We start from the raw sequence: 16,903 nt of genomic DNA on the forward strand, positions 1-16,903 counted from the left end.
AGCGCCACCCACACTCACTGCTCAAATAACACAGATCTTCAGATTCCTTATTTTTATTTTAATGTAGGCATTCCAGGTGGTATTTATGTAAAATATGGAGTGACAGCTTGGAATAGATATAAAATTGAAGTTTCTACACTTCACTGTGGGTTTGTGATGCACCTGTGTTGAACCAATGGGCGCTCAGCTCGATGCGTTTCTCGTCATCCTCTGTCATCCACAGTCGGGCGCAGTTGGTGGGGAGCAACTGCGGCGCCTCTCTCCAAATCTGCGCCCGCCTCGCTCTCGCGAGAGTCACATGACTCACGCAGTCGGGCAGGACGGAGCAAGTCGGACAACTTTCTAACCATCATGCAACGGGGCAAGCAAGGCGCTGGTCGAATCTGCGCAGAATTTGCTCATCTCAAACGAGCCATAGACATCGGTTTGCGCAAACAGATGCGGGATTCCCGCAATCCCGCGCCCAATAGACTACATGCACAACTTCAAAAGTCTACCAGCCCACCCTAATATAGCAGGCTCAAGTCTACCAGCCCACCCTAATATAGCAGGCTCAAGTCTACCAGCCCACCCTAATATAGCAGGCTCAAGTCTACCAGCCCACCCCAATATAGCAGGCTCAAGTCTACCAGCCCACCCTAATATAGCAGACTCAAGTCTACCAGCCCACCCTAATATAGCAGGCTCAAGTCTACCAGCCCACCCTAATATAGCAGACTCAAGTCTACCAGCCCACCCTAATATAGCAGACTCAAGTCTACCAGCCCACCCTAATATAGCAGGCTCAAGTCTACCAGCCCACCCTAATATAGCAGGCTCAAGTCTACCAGCCCACCCTAATATAGCAGGCTCAAGTCTACCAGCCCACCCTAATATAGCAGACTCAAGTCTACCAGCCCACCCTAATATAGCAGACTCAAGTCTACCAGCCCACCCTAATATAGCAGGCTCAAGTCTACCAGCCCACCCTAATATAGCAGACTCAAGTCTACCAGCCCACCCTAATATAGCAGACTCAAGTCTACCAACCCACCCTAATATAGCAGGCTCAAGTCTACCAGCCCACCCTAATATAGCAGGCTCAAGTCTACCAGCCCACCCTAATATATCAGACTCAAGTCTACCAGCCCACCCTAATATAGCAGGCTCAAGTCTACCAGCCCACCCTAATATAGCAGACTCAAGTCTACCAGCCCACCCTAATATAGCAGACTCAAGTCTACCAGCCCACCCTAATATAGCAGGCTCAAGTCTACCAGCCCACCCTAATATAGCAGGCTCAAGTCTACCAGCCCACCCTAATATAGCAGGCTCAAGTCTACCAGCCCACACTAATATAGCAGACTCAAGTCTACCAGCCCACCCTAATATAGCAGACTCAAGTCTACCAGCCCACCCTAATATAGCAGACTCAAGTCTACCAGCCCACCCTAATATAGCAGACTCAAGTCTACCAGCCCACCCTAATATAGCAGGCTCAAGTCTACCAGCCCACCCTAATATAGCAGACTCAAGTCTACCAGCCCACCCTAATATAGCAGACTCAAGTCTACCAGCCCACCCTAATATAGCAGACTCAAGACTACCAGCCCACCCTAATATAACGGACTCAAGTCTACCAGCCCACCCTAATATAGCGGACTCAAGTCTACCAGCCCACCCTAATATAGCAGACTCAAGTCTACCAGCCCACCCTAATATAGCAGACTCAAGACTACCAGCCCACCCTAATATAACGGACTCAAGTCTACCAGCCCACCCTAATATAGCAGACTCAAGTCTACCAGCCCACCCTAATATAACGGACTCAAGTCTACCAGCCCACCCTAATATAGCAGACTCAAGTCTACCAGCCCACCCTAATATAGCAGACTCAAGTCTACCAGCCCACCCTAATATAACGGACTCAAGTCTACCAGCCCACCCTAATATAGCAGACTCAAGTCTACCAGCCCACCCTAATATAGCAGACTCAAGTCTACCAGCCCACCCTAATATAGCAGACTCAAGTCTACCAGCCCACCATAATATTTGATTTGATTTGATTTATTTAGCACAATTTAAAAAGAAAAACAGTGCAAGGAGGGAACAAAGCCCAAAGGGCTTGTACAGAGTTCCACTCCCATCATCTACTGCAGTGAATACGTAAAGCACAAGATAAACAAAGACATTTACAACATAGAAAAACTATAAACATAAACAACATAAAAGAAAACATGGTTACATAATATGGAAGATAATGACATTGAAGGTTAAGACATGATAAGATGTTTTTTCAATAACTTTTTGAAGGATGTGAAAGATAATGTTGACCTCAGAGACACGTCCAAATCATTCCAAAGTTTTGGACCTCTAGATGTGATATTAAATTGATGACCAGATGTTCGACAGAAAGGTAAATGAAGATTGCCACTATGCCTGGTTGAATATGAATGAAAATCAGATGAAAAAATAAAGAAATTATGAAAGGTGACTGGAAGATCTTGTTTACTGTTGATAAACGTATGCACAAACAAGCATGAGTGAAAAACATTAAGTTTGTGAATGGGTAATATTGAATATTTCATAAAAAGAGGTGCAGATGGTTCGTGTCTACTAGACAGAGAGATCGTTCTTAAGAATCTTTTCTGGATTATCAGTAATTTGTTGAGGTAAGTTGGATAAGTTGCAGACCAGACAATATTGCAGTAATTCATATATGGAAATAGAAAACTATAATACAAAGTCAAGTGAGCAGACTCAGAGGGATTGATCAGATGACAAATCTTTTTCAGTATGCCAAGCATCTTCATTGATCTTTTGCAAACTTGATTAATATGATTCTTCCAATATAGCAGACTCAAGTCTACCAGCCCACCCTAATATAGCAGACTCAAGTCTACCAGCCCACCCTAATATAGCAGACTCAAGTCTACCAGCCCACCCTAATATAGCAGGCCTATCTTCCGAGAGGCGCTATCCCCTAATAGCGCTTGCGCACCTGTTTGCGCGTGCCTTAAGGCATGGGAAGATAGCAGTCCGCCTTGCGCCGTCCGCCAGGTGTTCTGCTGAGTTTTTCTCCCCCGCCCAGCACCAAAAAAAAGTATCCCCACCTCACGGAAGCATACTTGTAATGATTTATACAGAAATGTAACTGTTTAAAAGTTATATAATTGTCTGGTAGACGTGACCTCCCTGATTTCTAAGTTAAAACAGCCCCGAAATATGTTGGGGATGCAATTCTCGGCGGGGTGCGCAAACGTTCACACCACGTGTCGCAAGTGCAAATTAGAGCCGTGCCAAAATCATCTGCGCCCCAAAATGCCTGCGCAAACGGGATTTGGGCGGTTTTACTGTAACTACCAGAATTATTCACGGGTGTGGCCAGGCAATGCTGGGCATTACGTCAATCAAAACCAATCAGAGTCCCGTCTCGCAATGGCTGTTTGCGCGAGGCATGCAATATGCTGTAATTCTCTCCATGCGTAATAGAGTGTACTCACTCGTGCGAGGACAGAGAGAGCTTATTGACAGATCGTCTGTGGTGCCAACGACCCTCCGGGTTATGACGGTAAGCCTATGTCCATTGTCCAATAAGTTTTCTCAATTAATTTCCCTCTTCGCGATGTGATAAGTCTCTCAGTGAGTAATAGTTGATTGCCTCACTGAATTATCTGCTAATACCAAATTTTAGCAGCTTAATCTAATGTCCTGGCATGGCAAGGCTGTGCGTAATGACATATCCAAAAGGGATTTTACTTGCACTGCGCTGCGCTGCACGGAGATTATGGTGCGCAACCCAGCGCAGAGAGGTATTTAGCACGTAAGAGGTCCTTTTCAAAGCTCTTAGCGCAAAGTAATTGCGCGCTGCTGACGATAGCATAATGCCATCTCTCACCACATTTTAGCGCTGAAATGCCGGCTTTGGCTTGTGGCAGCCAATGCCCAGTACAATTATCACAGGCATGCGCTTGTGTCCGCCCCCAATTTGCATTGCACACGGCGTTAAACGAGCGCAAACGCTAAATTAGCGCTTTTGGGAAGATAGAGCCAAAGGGCTTTTTAGAACAAAAGAGAATAATACGTGTGAATAAATCGCACGGCAAAAAGGGGAAAAAATAAAAATCCGCACAGCAAATTTTGATTTGGTGTGAATAGTACCATAGAGATAAATGTTTGTTTGTTTGTTTGTTTGTTTGTTTGTTTGTTTGTTTGTTCTTAATCACCATGCAATTCATTCACACTGATCATTCGATTTTGGTCTGAAAAGATTAAAACTGGCCTTGCTCGAGATTAGCGTATATTTGGTTCTGATCCATGATGTCTGGATTGAGGCCCTTGTAGGTGGAGTCTGGCTGGGATCTGGAGGCTGGAGGCCAGTTGGCATAGGTGACATTCTGTAAAAAATAATAAAATATTAAGTTCAGTAAGGTTGCAAGGCAGGAGAGCACACCAGCGGTAACCGTGGAAACAGTCCTCCATCTTGCATGTACATCTATGGTGTTTTAGGCTGTGTCATAGTGTCTTTCCTCATTAAAAGCAGAGAGAGGTGGCGGCAAGGTGCAGAAAAGAGCTGCAGTCTTCCTAAAGGCACACCAATCAAACATTCTCCAACCAAAATGGGAGAGACCATAGAACCATAGACCATAGGTTGAGGCCATGTCTCCTCATAGACGCTGGTTTAGCTCAGCCTGGCTGGGGGCGTGGTCAGGGTGGGGTAAGAAAAAATGTTCTATCCATTCAGCAAAGTTAGAATTTAGCTGATAGCCCAGCCCAGGCAGACACGATCAGGGATTTAACCACCGCAGTAAACGCACATCTGAGCAGACGTCTTGTGTTCTGCTCTAGAACCCCCAAACCTATAGTTTAGAGCCGCAGCACCGTCTTTTGGTGGGTCAGCCCATGAGATATATGGGCGGTTTTACCCCACTCGCGCGCCAGCCGGTTAACATTTTGTGGGCGTTCCCAGACATGCGGACTGTCTCTATAGAACATTTCACTCTAACCAAAACATTTTTTTTTTTTATAAATTTTCTTTAAATCTGCTTTTTTTAACGTTTTGGTCCGAGTTAAATGTTATGGTCTCCTCTGTTTCTAAATATATCTGAACCGTTTGGTTTGAACAAGTAAAACTGTTTTTATAAGCATTTTAGGAAATGTCTATGGGAAAATAAATGGCGGATGAAAATCTCTGGTACAGTGCTGAAGCAGGAAGTGACAGTGGCGCTGGAAGTACTTTTAGGTAGGGGGTGCTGCAAGGCCGCAGCCACCGATTCAACATTGCGGGCGCCGGAAAATTTGGCGGCGACCAATTTTTTGGGCCAATTTGTCGCCAGATTAGAGGAATATTAACATTAAGATTAGACTGTTGTGTCATTATTCATTCAGTCACCTTTTCTCACTCACCTCCATGTCACCACTTGCTCCCACTGCTGTGTTGGAATCCTCATTCTCTCTCCCACCCTTTTCGGACTTTTAGCCATATTTAGAGGAATATTTCATTTTAAATTAACATTAGGATTATACTCTTGTGATGTCATTATTCAGTGTCTTCTCCTCTTCTCTGCAGCATTACTCAATTTACCCTCAGGAATCAGGGACAGTGATAGCCTACCTGCTATTCCTCCCATATATCCAGGGCCGGATTAATAGTACCATGGGCCCCCGGGGCTATTCATTTTCTAAGCTATTCATTTAGCCTTTTATTCATAAAGATTATATCTTCCAGACTGAAATGTTATAACAGAAGTGGAGTATTGGCCAGAATTACATGAACATTTGGACACTTATTCAGCGGGTATTTTGCATGTTGCGTTCAGGTGCACTGTAAAAAAACAAAAACAAAACATCTCTTGCCACCAGGGGGTGCTGCAGCACCCACCGCACCCAGCTTCCCGCGTCCTTGGGAAGTGACGTTCACTTTGGCCCTCTATGCCAGGGGTTCCCAACCTTTTTTGTGCCGCGGACCGGTAGATAGATAGGGAAAAAAGTTGCGGACCGGTTGTCAATTTTAATAAAAAAAAAATAATAATAATAATAATAATAAATATAGCCGCAAGCGGCGATGCGGGGTCCAAGCTTCTGGTGACTTGGGGGTTATATGTCAGATAATATAGACACTGAATTGCACATTTAGTCAGAGTTGATATTTAGTAGAGTGGATGAGGTACTGGGAGAGCTGATGTTATGTAGAGGAAGGATGACATCATAGATGACATCATCAGTGATGTCACAAGACTGTCATCGGTGATGACATCATCATCACATCATCACAAGTGTGATTTAAGCTGTGGTGATGGGGGCTTTATATAGTACCAGGAGAAGGGCATTTATGATGTCATTTATGATGTCATTTATGATGTCATTTATGATGTCATTTATGATGTCATTTATGATGTCATAACTGACGTCGTCATAGAGAAGGTGACAGTCTTGTGACATCACTGATGATGTCATCTATGATGTCATCTATGATGTCATCTATGATGACATAGTGTCAAAGTTTAAACATTTATCATTTCAAGACGGTTTCACGTATCCAAATTCTTTATACAACTTTAGATCAGGGAAGTCCAGAGATGACACAGAAAAAGTTTGGGCTCATTCGGGCAAATGGCCTAGGACGAGTTCGTTTTTTTTTTTGGAAAATCTAGCAGGCTTAAATGGGTGTGAGTTATGGGTCAATACGCAAAAGGGTCTGTTATAGCGCCACCATCTGGCCAATATGGCTAATTTTTTGTCTCTGAGCAGTGGGGCACATTTCCAACCTATGTGCAAGGTCTGGCTACTGTAGCCCTTACGGTTTTTGACGTGCATGCTGTTTTAGGGCAGAATAATAATAATAAACATTACAGATACAATAGGGATCCACGCACTTCGTGCTTGGACCCCTAACAAGTGTGATTTAAGCTGTGGTGATGGGGGCTTTATATAGTACCAGGAGAAGGGCATTTATGATGTCATTTATGATGTAATTTATGATGTCATTTATGATGTCATTTATGATGTCATTTATGATGTCATAACTGACGTCGTCATAGAGAAGGTGACAGTCTTGTGACATCACTGATGATGTCATCTATGATGTCATCTATGATGTCATCTATGATGACATAGTGTCAAAGTTTAAACATTTATCATTTCAAGACGGTTTCACGTATCCAAATTCTTTATACAACTTTAGATCAGGGAAGTCCAGAGATGACACAGAAAAAGTTTGGGCTCATTCGGGCAAATGGCCTAGGACGAGTTCGTTTTTTTTTTTGGAAAATCTAGCAGGCTTAAATGGGTGTGAGTTATGGGTCAATACGCAAAAGGGTCTGTTATAGCGCCACCATCTGGCCAATATGGCTAATTTTTTGTCTCTGAGCAGTGGGGCACATTTCCAACCTATGTGCAAGGTCTGGCTACTGTAGCCCTTACGGTTTTTGACGTGCATGCTGTTTTAGGGCAGAATAATAATAATAATAATAAACGGAACAGATACAATAGGGATCCACGCACTTCGTGCTTGGACCCCTAATAATAATAAACATAGACTATAATATTATAGGCTGTGTGGTAGTTGAAACATAGTTTCAAGTTGACGTTTATTTATGTTTGTAGTTTGTAAAAAAATGTTTGTTAACACATTCACTGCCAGCCGTTTTTCAATACTGTAGTTAGCTTCTGCCAAGGTTTTTTTTTGAGGATTCTGGCTCATCTTTCAAGCAGTGGCGTGTCCAGACTTTTTTTACCAGGGTGGCACAAGTGGGGCACAGACTTACGAAGGGGTGGCCATGGCGCCACCCGCAAGGGCGGTGCAGAAGAAAATTTGACGTTTTTTGGACTTTTAGCAAAAAAAACACGCACTCGCTCGCACTGTGCGCGCACACGGCACACGTCAGAATAGCGTTAATTTACCATGTTCGTCCCAACTAGACTACATATATCTACTTTAATTAGTAACATTACAGTGTCTTACGTTCCTGTGTTTAAAGCATAATTTAAGAGAAATAGACCCATCAATCACACAGAGTAGCACCATACAAATGTAATATAAAGCTTCCCAGTTCTACACACATAATTGACAAGTTTCAACTTTAGTTGCAATGTCTGGCAATTAACCACAATTCCATTGACATCAAGGCAATATCAAGATAACTGTTTAGGTTACTAAAGATAAATCTGGAACTATTAGGATTTGACAGTATATACATACACACACATACAGCTGGGGGCTCCTGCTGTCAAGCTGCTGGCTTGACTCATCTGACTGACAAGGAGGAGAGCTTGTTGCTGCTCTCTCCTGCAGCTCTGACTGTAACTGACTGGTAGCAGTGCTGCTGGCTGCTCTGTCCTGCTGTGCAGTTTTTAATTTCTTTGTTTTGATGGAGAAGAAATCCTCAATGTTCTGATTTCTTTTCATACTGTAATAGTCACATGAATACATACTGTATGTCACTTTTATATATCTCTTGCACAATAGATTTCCTTGTGCATGCATGGATACATTTGACATGCTCACATCAGGCCTACAAAGTTACACAAGACAGATTTACCTAGCTAGCATTAGCATTGACAACCAAACAATGACTGACGACAGGTTTGCTCATGTTAGCAACTAGCAAGCTGAGATGAAAACACACCTGCTGCACCACATTATCACGTAGCCTAGCACACAGGTGTATTGTCCATTTACCCTGTTAGTAGCAGGCTTAGTTATAAAAACAGGGTGAAGTTTCAAGTCTACCGTAACATGTCATGATATTTTTTTAGCGAGGGTGCTTAATTTCAAAGTGAAAATCTCTGTGTTTGTTGGCAGGTAATGTATGTTGTCTTTCTTTAAACCACTGGCACAGTAGCTATGTCATGTGTATCAAAGAGTCTACTCACGCATGCCACAATAAATAAATAGCATATAGAACACTGATGTGGAAATATACCATGGAGGGACAGCGCTTGTGCCATATCCTAATGTTATGATACCCAGTATTGATATGTAGGATAATGTTGCCCGGCCCTGTGTGTGCGTGCGTGTGTCTGTGTGTGTCCGTGCGTGTGTGTGTGTGTACGGGGCTCTGGTGGGTATGCTGTCTAAAAATGAAACTATGATTTCTGTTCCCTATTTATTCCAATCTCCAGATGAAAACATCCGTTTCTATAGTAAAGTTGAGTCAAATGTATATCTGAAACCCTCCTGTCTGTGTCGTCAAACTTCCTCTTTCCTTGCAGTGTTCCATCGAAAATCCCCAGATTCTCTGAAATGGATCTGATCAATTCTCTAAAATTAAGGTCACCAAAATCACATGATTCTCGTGTTAAGGTAAACATGTTGACATGTTTCCTTTGTACTGACAAATTAAGTAAAATGTTAACATTATGTGTGTCTCTGATAGAAGTAAGGGTTATAGTAAATGTTAACAAAAGGCTAATCTGCTTGCTGGCTTATACTGTACGGTCCATGTTTTTATCGAGAAGGCCGGAATTGGGTGGCATTTGCCATGTTGAGGTTTACCAGAAACTTATAGCAAAAGCCTGGGGTTTTCCATCAACTCTTATAAGATATGAAAGTTTTGCATGAAATGTGGGAGCATGCATGTTTGTGGAGAAGCAATGTCACATCTGAAAGTGTAAGTCTCCAGTTCCTGATTGAAGAGGCAGTGTCACATCTGGAAGTGAAAGCTTCCAGTTCCGGAGAACATCAGCTCTCCCCAACTGGAAAAATAGGAAAGGAGAAGTTGACTGACGGGAAATCATCGTCAGAAGACAGAGGACCACCCACTTTTGTAATTGCTTATTAAGAGGGTCTGTGGCTATGGAAAAGGGTCAATCTCTGATGGCCGATTGATACCAGGAGAGGAGTTGACCTTTTTATATTCAATGTCTGTTGTCAATTAATTCTCAGAAATAAATGTCAGATATACTGTAACAAATTGTCTCACTCTATTTTACTTCACCATTCCATGGGACGCGCCGGGAAGGCAGAGTAGAGATTGGCTAAACTAACCTTCTGATAACTTATGCCTTGTACCAGAAAAAGACCTTCCTGAATCAACACACCTGGTCCATGTAGCCGCCAGGAATCAGACAGAGGACGCTTCACTTCGTCACACACACACACACACACATGACATTGGTTTAGCGTTAAGTTGTTTGCTGCTCAGCTGCGCCAAATCCTCAAATCAAGATCTTCTTCTCTGGGGCTTTCGGCAGGCTAGACACTACTATGGCTCATTACTGCCTCTCAGGTTTAAGACTGGATTGCGCCTATACACGGAAGCTTGGTTTACTGACTGTGCAGAGAGCCAATCATATGGGGTGGCACCTGGGGTGGCCAATCAGATTCTAGGGGTGGCCCATGCCACCCCAGGCCACTCCCTAGACACGCCACTGCTTTCAAGAGCCGAGGATTCGTTTCTGTTAGGATTTTGTGAACACACAATATCTCAAAAGAACTAATAGAATGTGTGCTTTCTCTGTCTAAAAGAGTTAGTTTGTAGAGTTAGTAGTTATGTAAGCATTAGCAGTTGAATACAGCATGGTTTCAGCGTCTTAAAATTTATTCTGAGATAAACGGCTTTTTGTGAAATTCGATAGAACAGTCACTTTAACCATTCATTTTTGGCATCAGTAAGACGTCAGACATCTAAACAATAGTTTTGAACAGTCATTTCCTCCATAACAGCAGGAAACACCCCTCTCCTTCAAACTCCTCCCTCCGTGTGTGTTCTTCTTGGCTGCAGCGGGCGTGTCACAAGCTCGTTTCTGTTGCTGCTGTAACCTCGCGTCACCAGGCTCACTGCTTTGCTGCTGCTGTGCCTGTCTGCTGGCGGCCGCTGTGCAAGTCTGGATGGATGGGCTCGCTCGTTTCTTGGAGTTTCGGTTGAGAGCTTTGATGAAGCTTTTGCGATTCTGGTCATATTTATGCTGCATGTTTCAAAGTGTGTTCCACCCGTAATCTATTATGCAAATTTGCAATCCCGCACCGCCAGCAATCAGCGCGTTTTCGCCAATCCATTTTCATGAGAATGGCTTCCTCACACTGCTTTTTGCTTGCCTTCCTCTAGTCAGGAGAGCACTGTCGCCACTTAGTGGGTCGGTGGAATGGGTTGTACACGTTCGGTGGCTCCAATATTTATATAAGAGATGTAAAAGGGTTAGATGCACATCCCACGGTCAAATTTTTTTTTTTCATTTTTTTGACGTAAAAACACGTCATTGGCAGTCAACCGTTGGATTTTGTTTGACGTAAAAACACGTCATTGGCAGTGAACGTGTTAAAAAAAAAAAAAAAATTGGACCGGGCTCGCAGCCCGGTACCAAATGCGTTGCGGCCCGGTACCGGTCCGCGGCCCGGTGGTTGGGAAGAACTGCTCTATGCCATCAAACATTCTCCAACAACTGCCAACATCCTCAGACAACTGCCTGTTGGTGTTTGTCCGTGTTTGTTGGAGAATGTTTGATTGGTTTGCCTTGTGCTTAACTTTAACTAATTATAAACAAACTCATCAGAATGATGAGCACTTGAACATATGTCAGTGTGATAAGAACTACCTAAAATGACAGAAATCACCAGAGGGCAATCGAGGTGTTTTGGCTTCACTTTTTGGGAGCTGACATGACGTCCATATATTATACCGTCAATGGTGGAACTGGAAACTAACTATGAGAATAAACAGAGATACAAAGAGTTAAAACAATTCACCTGCAGGTTTATGGAGCCTGAGTTTCCCCTGGTGTTCGAACCTGTGGAACAGACAGTACAAAGATTTTTATTTGTGTGTGTGTGTGTGTGTGTGTGTGTGTGTGTGTCTGTGTGTGTGTGTGTGTGTGTGTGTGTGTGTGTGTGTGTGTGTGTGTGTGTGTGTGTGTGTGTGTGTGTGTTAGTTTACACGGTTGAAAGCAACTCACCATCACTTTCTCTCTTTCTCTTCCATCTGTAGAGCAGCAGACTGACAGCCAGCACCACCAAAACAACCACAACAACAGTCACACACACAGCCACGACCAGGAAGTCACCTGGGCGAGAGAGATAGAGGGCGAGTGGGGAAGAAGGGAGAGAGGGAGGGAGAAAGAGAGAGAAGCAGGGGGTGCAGGGCCAAAAAGATGAAGGGAATAATATAAATGAGAAAATCATCCTATTTTATGTGGATATCAAATAGTTTGGAGACAAACTGTAAATCATAAGTCAGATGTTTTCTGAATGACAGCTGATTCATCTATAGCTTATCTTGTACGTTAACCAGTTCGTCTTCCTCCAGCTGACCTGCCTGCAACAACAACCAGAGCTGATTCCTCCTCTCCAATTGAGACAAGTAAGACAATTTCACATATTTTGTAAAAACGATATCATATTTTTCCACAATGTAAAATGTTTTATACATGCATTAGCCTACACGTAAAAATGTCATACCTTTAGAGGAGTTTACAGTAACACAAGATAGTTTAGGATGTGTTGAACATGTTAACAGTGAAACACATTCTGTTATATGTTTTTAACGTTTTTTCTACCTTTAACTAGGCAGGTTTTAACTTAAATTAATTGATGCTTAAACAGTCTTTTCTACTTCCTGCTCTTTGTATTGACGTGAATTTGGTTGGAAGAATCTTGTAAGGTTGCCCAAAGTTACAGCCGTTTTGGGATAGTGTCTGGGAAAGCATGAATCAAATTCTGGGCTGGCAGGTCACACTATCGTGTAAATGGTTGCTGACTGACCCCCCCACAGGAGATAATTGGCTTGAAATCATTAAAGAAATTCATGAAATGGAGAGACTGACTTTTCTATTGAGACTGCAAAATGACTTATACATCACAAGATGGACAAAGTGGTGACTATATTTATCAGAATAAAGAATGTGGATGGTTTGCCTCCCCCCTGATGTATAGTAAAATATGCTCATTGACCTTCACTTCTGATGTGGCTACGCTACTTTTACTTTTGTTTCTGTCTTGTCTTTTCTTTCAAGAAGATCTCACATGAACCCAACACTGTGCTAAGACCCCTGTATCTACACCCACTGATCTACACCCAACACTGTGCTAAGACCCCTGTATCTACACCCACTGATCTACACCCAACACTGTGCTAAGACCCCTGTATCTACACCCACTGATCTACACCCAACACTGTGCTAAGACCCCTGTATCTACACCCACTGATCTACACCCAACACTGTGCTAAGACCCCTGTGTCTACACCCACTGATCTACACCAAACACTGTGCTAAGACCCCTGTATCTACACCCACTGATCTACACCCAACACTGTGCTAAGACCCCTGTATCTACACCCACTGATCTACACCCAACACTGTGCTAAGACCCCTGTATCTACACCCACTGATCTACACCAAACACTGTGCTAAGACCCCTGTATCTACACCCACTGATTTGTATTTGAATAAGAGCTTTACATGGACTGGCAAAGCTTTTTTCTTGAGGTTTTATGTACTGTGACACTGGTTTTGTTTGAGTTAGTTTTGTTCCCTTTTCTGTTTTGAAAGAAGAAGAAAAATTCGAAGTAAAAAAAAAAAAGTAATTGATGCTTGAAACACTTAGACCCAGTTAGCATATTCACCATGTAATAATCAAATATAGCCACAAGCGGCAATTGAGGGGTCCAAGCACGATTTGAAAAGTCAAACAGACAAAACATTCCAGAAGGTAAAACGACACACACAAACTGACATGTTGTGAGGTTCAGACATGCAGTCTTAGCTTTAGTGTCGGCCCGTGACTTCTGTCAAGTTCATCTTTTCATTATAATCACATTGATGGAGTTGTTCACAACTGACAAACTTCCTATTATTTGTCCTTAATAACTGATGAGTTTGGAACGGACACGTCTGGATTAGATCTCACAAACTTCCACATGAAAGGTTGAGCCTTTACCTACTGAGCCAAATAAACACCTGGTATAGGTTTAGTGAGGAGAAACTAACTAAAGGGAGAAGTCATGTGATACTGCAACCTATGGCAAGTAGGACTTGTCCACCTGGGGATTCGAACCCTGGACCTTTGTAACTCCAAAGAAGGTGTCTTTACTGCCTGCTCCACTGGAGAGACATTCATGTTTAGACACAAAACATTACAGAAGGTAGAACAAGAACAGCGCTCACTGCTTCACTCTCTTTTTCTGTGCAGAGCTGTGATTTGATGAAATTGTCAAATACATTAATTCCTTCATGCACTGCAAGTCAGGTGTAAGAAGTAAACTAAATGTGTCTCTCCTCCTCCATCAGCTGTGATCCCAGTCTTACCTGGGTTGTTGGTCTTGATCACTGCTGGGTCCAGTTTGGTGATGATGTCCTCCTTGACACCAGAGAGCTGAAACACACACTCGTACTTCCCCCAGTCTTCAGGTTTGACTGATGAAACGTTCAGCTGAACGCTCGTCTGGACGGTCCCATCATGGTTGGGGAGGATCTCTCCCTGGTCCATGAGGTCCTGAAGCTTCTCTCCATCTCTCCTCCAGAACAACATGGCTCTGTCTGGATAGAAACCTGTAGCGTGGCAGGTGACTGGAGAGGAGGGAGACTTCTGGAGGAGAGACACAGAGGGAAGCTCTGGAGAGAGAGAGAGAGAGAGAGAGAGAGAGAGAGAGAGAGAGAGAGAGAGAGAGAGAGACACACACACACACACACACACACACACACACACACACACACACACACACACACACACACATACAAATCTTTGTACTGTCTGTTCAGGTTCAAACACCAGGGGAAACTCAGACACCATAAACCTGCAGGTGAGTTACTTTAACTCTTTGTATCTCTGTTTATTCTCATAGTTAGTTTTCACCATTGACTGTATAATGGTCGTCATGTCAGCTCCCAAAAAGTGAAGCCATCTTGATTGCCCTCGGGTGGCTGGCTGCAGTACCGGTCATGAATTCTGCCCCCTTCATGTTAGTGGACGGGGCATGAGCCAAACTAAATAATCAAATATATTTTCTCCAAAGATGGTTTCTGTCATTTTAGGTAGTTCTTATCACGCTGATTTATGTTCAACATCTCTCTACACCTCAACCCACCACCAGGCACACAATCAAGACCACATCGTCAACAACATGGGGAGAGAGCTTGTGAATTGAATTGAATTGAGAGGAGAGAGAGAGAGAGAGAGGGAGGCCAGGGGAGACAGATAAAGAGGAGGAGGGAAGAGAGAGAGAGAGAGAGAATGACGAAGACAGAAACAGGGAGACAGAGAGCGAGACAAAAAGATGTGTGCAAACAGAAAAACATCACAGTTGTACTATGTGTGTGTCAGTGTTGACTCCTGAGTGTGTTTGTGTGTGTGTGTGTGTGTGTGTGTGTGTGTGTGTGTGTGTGTGTGTGTGTGCGTGTGTGTGTGCGTGTGCGTGTGCGTGTGCGTGTGTGTGTGTGTGTGTGTGTGCTGGTTCATATCCACTGTCATGTTTCTCTACATTAGAAACAGAAGAGACAGATGAACATTGTTGTGTTGATGAAACTACATCAGGTCATGTGACTCTACCTGTTCTCTGCAGAGAGCTCTTCCCATAGGACACTAACTCCTTCAGCCAATCAATGCAGGTCTGTGAAAAATACTTCTTGTTCTCTGCTAACTGAGCTGTGTTCTTATTCAAGCTCTCTGCGGTTCTGACAGCCTGTGGTTTAGCAGCGATCCATGTCCATGTTGTCATGTTCAACACCATCAAGTCTTCTCCATCATAGCCATGCTGAAGAAAAGCATGAACTTCTCCTGTCTCATCATCCCATTCACAGCCATCCATCCTCTGGTAGGTGTGGACACCTGAGAGAGAGAGAGAGAGAGAGAGAGGGAGAGAGAGAGAGAGAGAGAGAGAGAGAGAGACACACACACACACACACAGAGAGAGAGAGAGGGAGACGGGTAGAGAGAGAGAATGGATTCTCTGTTGGTTATTATGGGATGGACAGAAACACTATCAGTACGTATGATACCAGGCGAGCATGGTATTAGTTAGCAGAAGCTACTGTATTTAATATAAATGCAACACTGTGTGTGTGTGTGTGTGTGTGTGTGTGTGTGTGTGTGTGTGTGTGTGTGTGTGTGTGTGTGTGTGTGCGTGTGTGTGTGCGTGTCCGTGTGCGTGCGTGTGTGCGTGTCAGTGATGGAGGCTACATCTCTCTGCTACTTTACAACAAAGCAGAATGAAAAACATTTCAGCAGAATAAAGTGAAACATAAACAAACCTCCAGTTTGATTAAAGAGCCACTTTATGTTCTCAATGTTGTTTTTGGAGATCTGCCGGTCACTCAGACACTTCTCAGTTTGTCTCTTCCAGTACTGTGGATCATCTGCTGTTGCGTTGATCATCCAGTCCTGTTTGGGTTCTGCTCTCTTGGTGTTGCTGTCACAGTGAAACACCTGAACTCCATCCACAAACCCAACTTTCACGTACTCTGGGATGTTTGGGACTCCAGAGGATCCAGTCTGGAGATACTTCAGGGAGTGAGTCACTGTGGGACAAACAGGGCAGGAACTCAGCTTTTGAGTTACATTTTGAATATATTTGTACACTAACAACACAATAAAGAATTTCAATCTCTGTTCAATGATGTCGCCAAATGACACTTAATTCAATTAATTAATGCACTCTTTCAAACCATTCTATAGATTTAAACTGCTTTACAGTGAGCAGCCTCCACGAGAACTGAACTCATTTTGTGTGATTTATAAACTCACTAGTAGAGGAAAAACTCTAACATGCTGCTGGTGAGTGGACACACATTGTCAGATGAAATAATACTATAATATGAGTGATGTGAGTCAAGAGTGATCATCTGAAAGCATCAACAGGCTATAGAAAATATATATTCACATCAATTCTCTATTAAACTTATCAATACTAGGAAGGTTCAAATGTATTCACGCTCATACACTTAAAAGCAGATGTGAATATATTTCTATATAATTTATAATTATATAATTATA

General features: G+C 43.2%; 1 protein-coding gene across 1 annotated transcript; it reads right to left on the reverse strand.

The window, feature by feature from the left end:
- Positions 1-11,600: 11,600 nt before the first annotated feature.
- Positions 11,601-16,632, reverse strand: LOC310784909 (major histocompatibility complex class I-related gene protein-like; the record flags this gene model as incomplete). Its single annotated transcript, XM_083645939.1, has 6 exons — positions 11,601-11,623; positions 11,872-11,979; positions 14,221-14,526; positions 15,461-15,739; positions 16,327-16,428; positions 16,602-16,632. The coding sequence occupies 6 exons, from the start codon at positions 16,630-16,632 to the stop codon at positions 11,601-11,603; spliced, it is 849 nt and encodes a 282-aa protein (XP_083502065.1).
- Between the last annotated feature and the right edge of the window lie 271 nt (positions 16,633-16,903).

The sequence above is a fragment of the Poromitra crassiceps genome, assembly GCF_964638095.1.
Source record: "Poromitra crassiceps genome assembly, chromosome: 11".
Classification (NCBI taxonomy): Eukaryota; Metazoa; Chordata; class Actinopteri; order Beryciformes; family Melamphaidae; genus Poromitra; species Poromitra crassiceps.